The sequence below is a fragment of the Acanthaster planci genome, linkage group LG02, assembly GCF_054643075.1.
Source record: "Acanthaster planci isolate LZ-2023a linkage group LG02, COTS_SCS, whole genome shotgun sequence".
NCBI lineage: Eukaryota > Metazoa > Echinodermata > Asteroidea > Valvatida > Acanthasteridae > Acanthaster > Acanthaster planci.
Genome location: NC_141778.1, coordinates 19,044,487 through 19,056,453, shown reverse-complemented (window position 1 = coordinate 19,056,453; position 11,967 = coordinate 19,044,487). Strand labels below are relative to the sequence as shown.

General features: G+C 40.9%; 1 protein-coding gene across 1 annotated transcript; it reads right to left on the bottom strand.

Moving 5' to 3' along the window:
- Positions 1-302: 302 nt before the first annotated feature.
- On the bottom strand, positions 303-11,803 carry LOC110979817 (pleiotropic regulator 1-like). Its single transcript, XM_022235905.2, has 13 exons — positions 11,654-11,803; positions 9,642-9,748; positions 9,239-9,375; positions 8,323-8,379; positions 7,981-8,077; positions 7,591-7,678; positions 6,972-7,184; positions 5,317-5,454; positions 4,473-4,667; positions 3,547-3,665; positions 3,055-3,194; positions 1,724-1,917; positions 303-1,178 (listed from the first exon to the last, which is right to left on the bottom strand). The coding sequence occupies exons 1-13, from the start codon at positions 11,657-11,659 to the stop codon at positions 1,119-1,121; spliced, it is 1,551 nt and encodes a 516-aa protein (XP_022091597.1). The 5' UTR covers positions 11,660-11,803; the 3' UTR covers positions 303-1,118.
- Positions 11,804-11,967: the final 164 nt, after the last annotated feature.

Genomic DNA, 11,967 nt, shown 5'->3' with positions numbered 1-11,967 from the left:
CGTTAACAAAGTAGGAATAGTACAAAGTAAACAGTAGTTGTATGTCCCTAAAGTCATGGGCCAAGTTTTTTTTTGGGGGGGGTCTCTCCTATCCCAAAAGGGGAAGGAAACTTTCACCAAAGGCTTTAAAAATGACAAAGAAGAACGGACTCTTTATCAGGTCAGTAATAAAATACCAACTTCACTGTTCAGTCATTTGTCAGCACAGACAGTTTGCCTCCTCATTTTGTAACAAGGTTGTTGACGTTCTTTAGCCCGGGTTAAACAACTTGTTAATTACATTGCAACCAATTTCAAAGGTATCCATTCATCCTGCCATAGCGAACAGTTTTTATTCACGTTTATTTCCTCCAAAGTTACTCACAAAAGTAATGGGGAGGTATCTAATCTGCCATCTCAGACTGGCAAATTTCTGTTGTTTTTAAAGAAGTAAACGAGCAGAGGAACAATAATCAGTTTGGAAAAAAACAAAATTAAAACACAAAACACCAAGAAACGATTAAATGAAAAAAATGCTTGTGCAATGTGTTGGAATTCTGGGTGGAAATAACTAGGATTGAGCTTTTTTTTCATAAACATAAAACCTATTCAAAAACAGCTCTTATAAATGATTTGTGAAAACTAAAAAGGTAACGCATTTTAATTTTCACCAAATTCCCAAATTTATAGAAGCATAACTGTTTAGGTGCAACTGTTGAAGTGACTTATACCAAAGCATGGGATTGATAAAGACACTTCACAACAGAAACTGGTAACTAAAAAAAGGAACAGAAAATTACAAACACAACATACAGTCAACACTTTGTCCATTTTCAATTTGTGGTGGGGCTCTCCAAGTGCATATAACATTGTTAGCAACTGCAAACTGGGGACATTTCAAAATGTTGAAAAAACAACAACATTAAATTCATGATGTTTGTAAATGACATCTCCTCAAAACACACGCTTGCCTTTTTGAGGTAAAAATTTAAAATCTTTTCTTCGTACATGAGCAAGACTTCTGTTCTTGTTTGAATGTGAAAAATACCAATCTGTGTCGTACATGAACGGAAGAATTCTATAACTCTGTGCAAATATCTTCGCAGGATTCTTTGGAATGTTCATCAGTACCTGCTGTCCTAATATTTTTTCTTCTTCATGATTTCTGGCTTCCAGTTGATTGGATGGGTCTCTTCCGTCTGTGAATAAGAACAAGCAGAAACAAATTGTAAGGCCAAAAAGAAACAGCTCCTTGGTTCTTATGTTATTATATTTGACAGAGTGACGCAAATGCACTACTGTGATACGAGTAATTACTCAAAGGGTTAACCTGGCAATGTTGGCGTCTGAGATGTATCATGTACGGTAATCATATTTAAGTAACAAAACTGACAACCTCAAAACAACACAGAAAATGGCAACTGCCTCCAACCATCCAACTGAAAAAGGGAAGACTTGAAAAACGTAAACTTGCTAAATCTTAAGAATCCATCAATTAGAATAGAGTCTTTCTGATTCACACAATTCGGTAAGGTCAGGGTTAATGTATAAATGTGGCTGAGCTGCAATGCTACTTCATGAGGTTTGACCTTGTTGATCAAATACGGAATCCATCAAGTAGAACCACACAGCTGTGGTCAAGTTGACTTCAGTTGAAATGCTGTGAATTGGCTGTGGCAACATCTCTCAGGACAAGTGAACAAGAAAAGAGAAAAGAAATCCCAAATAAGCTGATTATCCTTACGGCTTCCTCGTCTTCTTTGTATATCTTGATGGTCTTGTCGGCCTCGGCAGTGATGAGTCGACTCTGGCTGTTGTCAAACAGGCAAGCAAAGATCCCTGCCTCACTGTCGATTGAGCCTGGCTGGATTGGGGCCTGGGTGCGCTGGAAATTGTAGCCAGTCCGCCAGTCCCAGAAATGCAGGGAACCATTGTCGCCTGAGGACAAAAGCATACATGGGTGAGAGTGAAGGTTGCCATCTCATCAACGTTCAACATGATACCTTTGAAAAGGTTTGGACTTCTCTGTGGTAATAAAATGAAGATATCAGATGACTGGCAACACTGTGTAATAGGTTCAATTGCTCTGAAATTACCCAGCTGTCCTACTTTGTTATATTGAACTGATTTGAACTGAGTCGTCAAATAAAATGAAAACAAGTAGCGCACATCATTCCTGCAAATCCCAATTGCATATCCAACAAGTAGAAAATGCCTGAAGTATCTCTTCACTTTAAACTGAGAAAACCAAGAAACCAGTACAGAATTTAGCGGAGGCTTGTCTTTTATTTAATTCTAAAAATAAATACCCTCCACATGGCATTAAGCCAGGAAAAAACTAATCCCCACTTACATAAATCCTATACAGAACAGAACTGCACTTCTTTGCGCTAAATAGGACATCAACTTAACCGCATGCTGCCGGGTGGTTTGAAAAATGCAGTGCACACATACGGACGAATTTCAAGATTTTCAGTTTTCAGAAATCTTCAAAAATTCATCATTTCAATTAATGGACTTTTACACCCACATGAATTACTGCCTGGTGGCCACTGTAGCCTGACAGACAAAATCTAACGCCTGAGTATTTCAGCGGGGCCTGCAGCCTTGTAAAAAGAGCCCAGATTGTGGGGTGTTATCTTCTTTTGTTAACGAACCTGGCACAGCGCGCGCTGACCTCTTTTCAATAAGGGCCAGAATAGCGTGCAGCGGTACTGTGTGGCTCACCGCTGCGGTGGTGGAGTGCTTTTATCCCCGCTTGGTAATCTGCTTGCACTAAATACCCCAAACCAAGATATACTGTTTCAAAACATGTCTGGATTATCTCCAATATTGAGAGTGAAAAAATGTTGGTAATGCCCAGCGGCTCAGTCTTTTGTGCCGAGCACGGTCTTTTGTTACAAGGCCCAGCTCTTTTGTCCCGATTTCGGGCTCCCCGGCTTCGTGTATAAAGCCTATGTGCTCAAAAACGCGTCCCCTGGCAGCAAGTGGCTAATACTCAGTGACCGCCAAGCACTAAAATACATCCAGATAATTGCATATGTGTGAATAGAGCTTGACTAGTTTTGGACGCACCTCCAGAAACCAGGACACCGTCTGAATTGATGGCCAAGCAATTGATGATGGCATTGTGACCGCTTAGGTTCTGTATGAAGTTACCATCAGGGAACTTCCATTGCTTTATGTTGTCTGGAGACGCTGAGGCCATCATATGCCTGATGGTAAAGAGGAGAGAATTCAAAGTAAATTAAACAACTGCTGTAGTTGAATAGTTTTCTGTCATCACAAGGAATAAGATTTTTTTGGAAAGTCTGAATAACAATTAATGGTTTTAAACAAGCCGCTGTTTGAGTAATGTAATCCTTGAGCCAGCATTTCAGAGAGCTTGCAAAGTGAAATGAGGAATGAGGTCTATCTGAATGATAAATCACCAAATTGCCTGATTCTGTATTCACTGTCGATCCTGTACTTGTTCGTAACACCAAAGTCAGTTTAACTAGGGTTGACAACAACCTGTGAATGGACTTGCCCTAAGATGTCAGCATGGTTATCCAATTTGGTACTCACAGTTTGGGATGGATGACCAACGATCGCACACTCTTCTTGTGGTTGGTTAACGTCGCACGGCTTTTACCACCTGCAAGATCCCACAGACGCACTGTCGAATCATGACCGCCGCTCACCACCTGGAACAAAAAAGGACACCATAAATTCTGCTGGCAATGAAAGCTAACGAACATCAACTTGTCCAAGCATCACACAAGCATTTTCAACTTGTTCTTTTGAATGCAAAAATTTGAAAGGAAATATCAAAAAATGGAATATTGTGAATACTGTAAATCACTGCAGTGCGCTTAATACTTGGAAGTGAGATGCGAATACTACACACCAAACCCACAAAGATTAAATATACTTTTTTCTGTACAAAAAACGGTTCCTTTCACGTGTCTAAAATGAAAACAAAGACTGGAAAATACGAATTCCAGAATACTCTGCAAAAAAAAAAGTTTCTTAAATATGAAACTGAAATCACTTTAGAAAGGGGTGGCTAAAAATGAAAAATAACCAAACAACTTCAGTCTGTGATACCAAATTATGGCCGTTTTCCAATACTCAACTTCGGCTCTGTCTCAGGCTTCAACGGTTTTTTTACTAGCTGACTTTGAAGCTGTAAGCGCAGTAATCAGTCTAATAGTGCCACAGGACATCAAATAAGATGCAAGAAAGCCCAAAATTATAGTAATCCAATGTAATTTAAAAGCTTCAGGCCCACAATCGGGGATTGATTTGGGAATGAAGCCTGAGACGGAAACGAAGTTGAGTATTGGAAAACGGCCTATGTATTGGTGGGTTTAAATTACATTTACATTTGAAAAATGAACACAGTTCTTTGTCCAAACTAACTTTGGCGCAAAGGGAAAATTTATTTGGCCCAGTTCCAATTTGATTTGACTTGGGACAGATAAATCAAGGTTAAGACAAGTCATGCCCACCTGTGGTTCCGCTGCCTGACACTTGACCGTGGCGACTGTATTGGTGTGACCGCTCAGTGTGTGGATGCAAGCCTTAGTTCTCATGTCCCAGATACGCACGGTGGAGTCGCGGCCACAGGTAGCCAGGATGTCAATGGTTGGATGAAGGTCAAGAGCATAGACTGCACTCAGATGGCCATGATAGTGTCTGATGACCTGTCAGAAAATGGTCCGAGAATGTTTTGTTGTGTGTAGTAAGAGCTGCACAACAGAACTCTGTTAACAGCACTAACAGAAGGCTGCAACACACCTCAAACTTGTCAGTTACACCAAAAAGTAGCAAGTGGTCAGTTCCCTGGGTTCCACACCCAACAAAATCATGGAAACACTTGCCCCTTACGCAAAACACAAAGTTAAGAGATAAAAATTCTTACAATCTCTTCCAATACAGCTAAACAAATATAATTTACATATGACTGGCACAGTAATACAGCCGTTTCACAATAGTGCGCCACCAAGAGTTTGCAACGCATTGGCCAATCACAATGCGCGAAATTTGTCGACCCAATGCACGTTTGGAAAGGGTCGACAAATTTCACGCGTTATGATTGGCCAACGCGTTACACACTCTTGGTGGCGCACTATTGTGAATCGCCCGCATTGCAAAATAAACTTGAAAATTCTCGAATAATTCAGTAACTGCAGTGACTGTCAAATACGAGAAACAAATACTCTTGGCACTGAAAAGATATGTTTTGCTTTAACATTTGCTGACTGTATTAACTTTAATTTTGCAACTATTATGCTTGAATCCAGCATCACACATCATCTCATCTGGGTACTGATGGAAGCCTAGGTTCCTTACCTTATTTTGTTCCAAGTCCCAGCATTTGACCTGTTTGTCTTCTGAGCATGAGAATAAATAGGGCTGGCGTTTGCTGACTGCCAGACCACGTACAGCACTGATGTGACCAGTCAAGGAGAGTTTCAACTTGCCACTTGCCTGAAGGGGGAGGAGACAATGACAGGGAACCAGTGAGTCTGGATGTTTGGAATCTGAGAAATACTGCATGCAACTATGGTGCTTCTGATCCAAACTCTTTTAAAGGTCAGATGTTTGAACATCAAAGTGATTTACAATCAGTTGACAGCAGCAGCGTTGTACATGAACGGACGGCTCTTTATGAACTCTATGATATCACATAAACTCTCACTACTAGACTGCTACTTACTACAGTGGAACGCCACTGTAACAAACAAGACGGGGTCCACGCTAAATGTTCAGTACAGCGGTTGTTCGGTGTAGCGAATTTAACTGCCGAACGTTTTGTTGCCATGTTGAATAGCGCCCTCTCTTGTCTAACCAAAGTGCACCCTCTTGTGATACATTGGCTCGCTTTTTTCATGATGTTTTGCCGTTGCATTCAAGTTTAAGGTTTCTAAAAATGTACCTGTTAATTATTTTTGTTTCTTATTTAAACTTGAGTCAAAAAATTGATATCAAGCTTATTCTAAAAGTTGTGAAACTACCGCTCAGGATCGATCTCTGATGCATGCTGTGGTGAATCATGGTTGATTTTTGTTATCAGCGGCGCCCTCTTTAGACGATTGTTAGTGCAATGTCACCGTGCGCGTATGTGCGGTTTTCTTCCACACCCAATCATGTGGAGTCGCAAAACCAGTGTCTATTCAATACCACTGACAGCTAGTGGCTTTCCCTTCAAATCCTTGGGGAAATAACGGGTACTTGTCACTTTCCCACATAAAAAAACACTGACTGTTTTATCCTGTTGACGTTCGGGAATTACAAACGGCAACTGAATAGTGTTCGGTAGGTTCTGTGCACAGATTATTGGGAGCCAAGGACAATGTTCAGTACAGCCGAATGTTCGGTATAGCGGTGTTCGGTATAGCGGTGTTCAGTATAGCGGAGTTCGGTAAAGCGGTGTTCCGTATAGCGGTGTTTGGTATAGCAGTGTTCGGTATAGCGGTGTTCGGTATAGCGGTGTTCGGTATAGCGGTGTTCGGTATAGCGGTGTTCGGTATAGCAGTGTTCGGTATAGCGGTGTTCGGTATAGCAGTGTTCGGTATAGCGGTGTTCGGTATAGCAGTGTTCGGTATAGCAGTGTTCGGTATAGCGGTGTTCGGTATAGCGGTGTTCGGTATAGCGGTGTTCGGTATAGCGGTGTTCGGTACAGCGGTGTTCGGTATACCAGTGTTCGGTATAGCGGTGTTCGGTATAGCAGTGTTCGGTACAGCGGCGTTCCACTGTAGCACTACTACTAACTTACTACTTCTCTCACTACAGGACAAGCTGATCCCTAATCGTAGAAGAAAAGTCAAAGAATTGAACCATTCCTATAAAGGTATATTGAAAAGTACCACTGGCAATGCCCTAAAACCAAAGTTCAAAATCTACTGCTAAGCTACAAAGAGGCTCAGATAAAGTAAGACCTCAGCTATAAAAATGTTTTGAAACAGATTCAAGACAACCAGCATCTCGTCAGGGGAACAGCTTACCAAATCCCATATCTTGATGACTCTGTCGTTGGACCCTGTCACAAACCACTGGTTACCGGGCTCTACAGCAATGCTACGAACCCATCCGATGTGGCCGCTGATTACCCGGTATAGCTTCCATGGTGGTCTCCACTGCGGTTTGGGCATTGTGGGTGCCTTTCTGGGCACAATGGCACCTGACTGTTTGCCTCCGCTGGGGACTGCAACGAGCGCCTGAATGGAGAATTTAATTCACACGTAAGTACTGTGAAACAAGCATTTGGTTTTTCAAACCACGAGGTTAATCTCCAGTTGGCAACCAGATTCCCTTTCAACAGGTGTATATGTATTTTGCAAAGTTGACCCAGTATGCTGATCTGAATGCAGAAGGTTATAAATGATTTTTGATTGAGGGTAAAAGTTGCCAGGATGTGCTCACAGGCATTTTAAATTTCAAGGTTAACACTCAGTCTTCAGCAAAGGTAAGCACAGAACAATTTCTGTATTACTCAGTATATGTACATGTACTTTTAACATGAAGAAATTTTAAAACTCTTAAAACGAGATAGGATAGCAATGTTTGAAGAAGAGCAGGTGGTACATGAGGAGATAAATCAAATTCTTCGGTCACACAAATTACCCTTGACCCTGGTGGACCCGCCCTCTCTGGTATCCCAGCATGCCTTTCGATATCCTCCACACTTGCTGCCGTCTTTTCACGGTCAATCCTACAAAAGAACAGTTTATACATCAACAATAAATAAACACAAATGAAGGAATCTCAGACAATACTGTTGGACCTTGTATTTTTGGGCATTAATCCATGAAAAAATCCACAATGAATCCGAAATTATGAACTCAACAGATTTTTATTAGTTTTATTCTTCAATACCGTTAAAGCTTCTATTGCTTCAGCATTTCAGGGCAACCAGTTTTTGTAATGATTACTACATCACTTCAACCATATACATTCAGTTCTGTTAAACCAAGAACTGGTGTCTAACGTGTAGACATGTTTCACTGGACTCACCATGACTGTGATGGTGGTAGATCAGCTAGCACACCCTGAACAGCCCCTTGACTGAGTGGATGTTGCTGGGCAGCCGTCTCCGCTGACAGAGGAACACCTGTTGTGAAAACAAGAAACAGTGGAGAATGGCAATCACAGCAGAAAACGTTCGAGAGAGAAAGGGTACCAATGAATTTACAACCTTGAATTCATGGAGTGAGCTGCATCAATGAGATAAAATGGACAATCAGATACATTTAATACATGTATCTGAATTTAAATACAAAGTTAAGAGGGTCCGACGCTTTCATCCTGGCAAATATGTCACTTACAGGATTGTGCTTATTGATATGATTAGCTTACCGGGTGCATTTGGATACTGGAAACCTGTTGTTACTTGTGTATGAATGTCAGCAAAATCTATAAAAACAAATGGGGAATTAATTTTCAGAGTAAATGTAGCAAAAATCCTACACTAAATTAAATGTTACACCTGCATGAGCACAGAACCTAGCAAAAAGTCACAGTTCCCTTGACAGCACATTTAATAAATTTAATAAACTTTTCACAAAAAACCTGAAAATACACTGACAGGGAGCAACTGTTAAAACTGTTAATGAAGACAATTTTTACACAACTAGTAAGAGATCAGAGCGGCTAAATTTACACAGTCAATACTTATTCCTTATTTGGGTAAAAGAAAGCAAACTTGCTGTAAGATGTTTTTAACTTAATGTTTTTCTTTTTCGGTTTTGGTGTGTGCATTGACTAGTTGCTTTAACCCCTCAGATTTTAATGCATTTTAACCAGAAAGGAAGAGCACTTCAATACTGAGAGGTTTCTACCTCATCCTTTTGGCAGTCACATTCTTACACTTGTTTCTTACAAAATATGACAAAGGGTTCATGTGATAAATCTTTTCAGCATCTCACTTTTTGGGGGAGGGGGTGGAAGAGGGATATGGACGTTACAATTTGATGGTACTTTCTGATTTGGGTATACCCTTTGTGGTCAATGTTTTAAATAAAAGTATCTTCAAATCCTTTGTCTGTAGTTGTGGGGTCTACTCACCTGTTGAAAGATAGTTATCAAATAATCATGGGACCAAAGTCATCTTAGAGACATACAGACATCCCGCATGTCTGGTCCAAAATTTCCTAACAAAGACTGCCCCCTCAATGTGGTGCTAGCCAGGGCACAGTGACCCCTTTTGCATCCATCATTTCTGAAGAAAGGCTGATGAGATGGGAAGGAAACAGGATAACTGGCAGCTGCTTACCTTGACGGCTGTCCTGTGGGATATGACTGACATTGTTATGTTGTATGGAGGTAGGCTGCCTGCCTTCCCGTGGTGGTTGGAGATGCTGTACCATTCCATACTCGTCTTGAATTTTGCAAGCAATTTTGATTCTCTCACTGTGAATAGGGGGGGGATGGGACGGCATGATTCAGTATAGGACTAATATTATGCCTCTCTCAAGCTGGAACCATAATGCATTTCAAGGCATAAAATCACAATGATAAAATGTAATCTGGTGATTTTCAAGGCTTTTGCGATAAGACCTGAAACTGATGACATTTAACAACCAGCCAGCTATTTGTTAGCAATTTCTGCGAGCGATTTCACCTTATACAAACCACTCTCTGCGGGTGTGTCAAAGGAGACTTGTTCACTAACTGACCTTTTCTCATCAACAGGTGGTGGATGAATATTGTCTGAGATGAACATATCATGAGACCGCTTCAAGGATCTAAACACCAGTGTGTGCACAGAATGCTTTGTTACTTCCTGAGCGGAAAAACAAGACGAAAATGATTTCATCAAGAGGTGTAATACATTTATGCATGAAAATGCATGTATTACATTATACATGTATATATTCGTCATTAAGAGTTTGGCACATAACAGTATCAGCAAACAATAAATCTCAGTAGGAACATATTTCTCAAAACCAAATATTTGTAAAGAGTACATTTTGTTGTGAACCGGTCACATATCATTTTTTATACAGCCTGCACCAAACTACCAGTACGAGTGAACCCTTAGCCTTAGGGACTGTTTGTTTCACATGGGTCTGAATCTGGAGCAGTAATCCTAATGCATTAGGCAAGTTTTGGTGTCTGTAAATCAACAACGGATCACTGATTGTGATCCAGATTTGTGTGAAACAAACACGGCCAAAACAAGAGGGTGGCAACAAGAGATTAAAATGTCAGATTTTCCACCAAAAAATTGGTCTCATGGTCTGAAACTACCGTACAAGAGCTATAGGTACCCTACAGTTGCTCGCAGGGGAAAACTTGATTGAAAAAGTGGACTTTGTGTTACCCAATCATTTACTGCAAAAAGTTGTTTCAAAAGACACATAGCCCCAAATTAGTGAGGCACATGGACAGTTCCAGATTTTCATTGCTTTGTGATGCTAAGGGTTCTGAATGTGCCTGTTTTTTTCTGTCTAAAACTGCACTTTTCAATCAAATCTTCCCCCCAAAAAGCTGTCCCCACTAAATAATGAGCCGCGTACTATGTCCATTGAATAGAAGACTGATTCCCATCCCGTCCTCTGAACATAATAGGGACAGCGACCAGTCCAATAATGCAATGTCATTTCCATGGGTATGATCTTGCCCCACAATGTTAGTTCTCTGTGAAGGAATGCACACACGACCCATGGAGTCGAGGTTCCCAATGAGGCGATGCAGTCATCGTAAGTCAATGAACTGGTTGCTCTCCCTATAATACACGTTTGGATGGTGGGGACAGGACGGAAACCAGTCTTTCGTTCAACCGACATGCACCGTAGTATGCAGCTCAAATGTGCAGATTGTTTGTTGAAGAGAGGCAAGATCGTAAGTAGATGGTATGAATTTTGCCAAAAAATAACCCGTAGATGGTCTAAATATCATCATGATTGCCTGTTATTTTGTTAATGAGATATTATTTAGTGTGGACAGCTTTTTTGGGGGGGGATTCGATTGAAAAAGTGCAGTTTTTCAACCAAATAAACGGACACATTCAGAATCCCATAGCATTACAAGGCAATGGTAAAGAGTTCCAGATATGGACAACAATTTACCCTATCCCTACTCAATCCTTCACCTGTTGGAGGACTGAGGAGTGTTAGGGTTAATGCCTGGTGCACAAACCTATAAGACTTTGCTTTCCAAGCAATGAAAATGTAGAATAGTGTGAGGCACACAGACAGTGCCTCATAATTCTGGGAGTTGCCTTGGCCTACACACACAACCCCACATCATGCACATGCATGACATGTCATGGCCTAGGCTAACTTGCAATACGCGTTACGAATACGACCCCATGGAGGCCTAATCAACAATTACCCCAGAACTGTGGGTCCGACGTCCGCTCGCGCTCCTCTCCCACGAACGGATCGACCCCACCTGCCCACAGTTCTGCATGTTCTGGGGTTAGCCTAATCAACATGGATTCAAGTCACACGGAGTACTGGCTTCGATTTCTGCAAGTAATCCACTGCTAAAATTTAAACTACCCCCAGAATTTTGGGGGTCGTCGTCTGCGGTCCCACGAGGGAGCGCGGCGGACAGTCATCATCATGGTCATGGCGGACCACAGTGATCCCGAGGACGAATTCGGAATAACACAGCACAGTCAGTGACAGTTCAGGGGGTAAACTACAGAATAAAGCTCTTTGAACACAAAATAGCAACCTACCTCCATGTTGCTTCAGTTTCTAGGTAAAATTATAAACAAAATCGAGTTAAAATGCAAGTTAAGTCTTGAAAACAGCCGAAATTCGACAACTGCTCGCACATTTTTACAAAAAAACACTTGTGTGGGTCGCCATTTTGTTTTCCATAATTATTTCTATTGAATAAAGTTCGTGTTCGGTAAAACATTTTAAAATAGATTTTCTAAGTCTAAAATAAATAAAAATTAATATTTTCCGTGAAATATTTTTCTTACAGTATTGGTGGTAAAATTTTGTGATTTAGGTTTTAAATCATAATTGTTATTTTTAACATTTT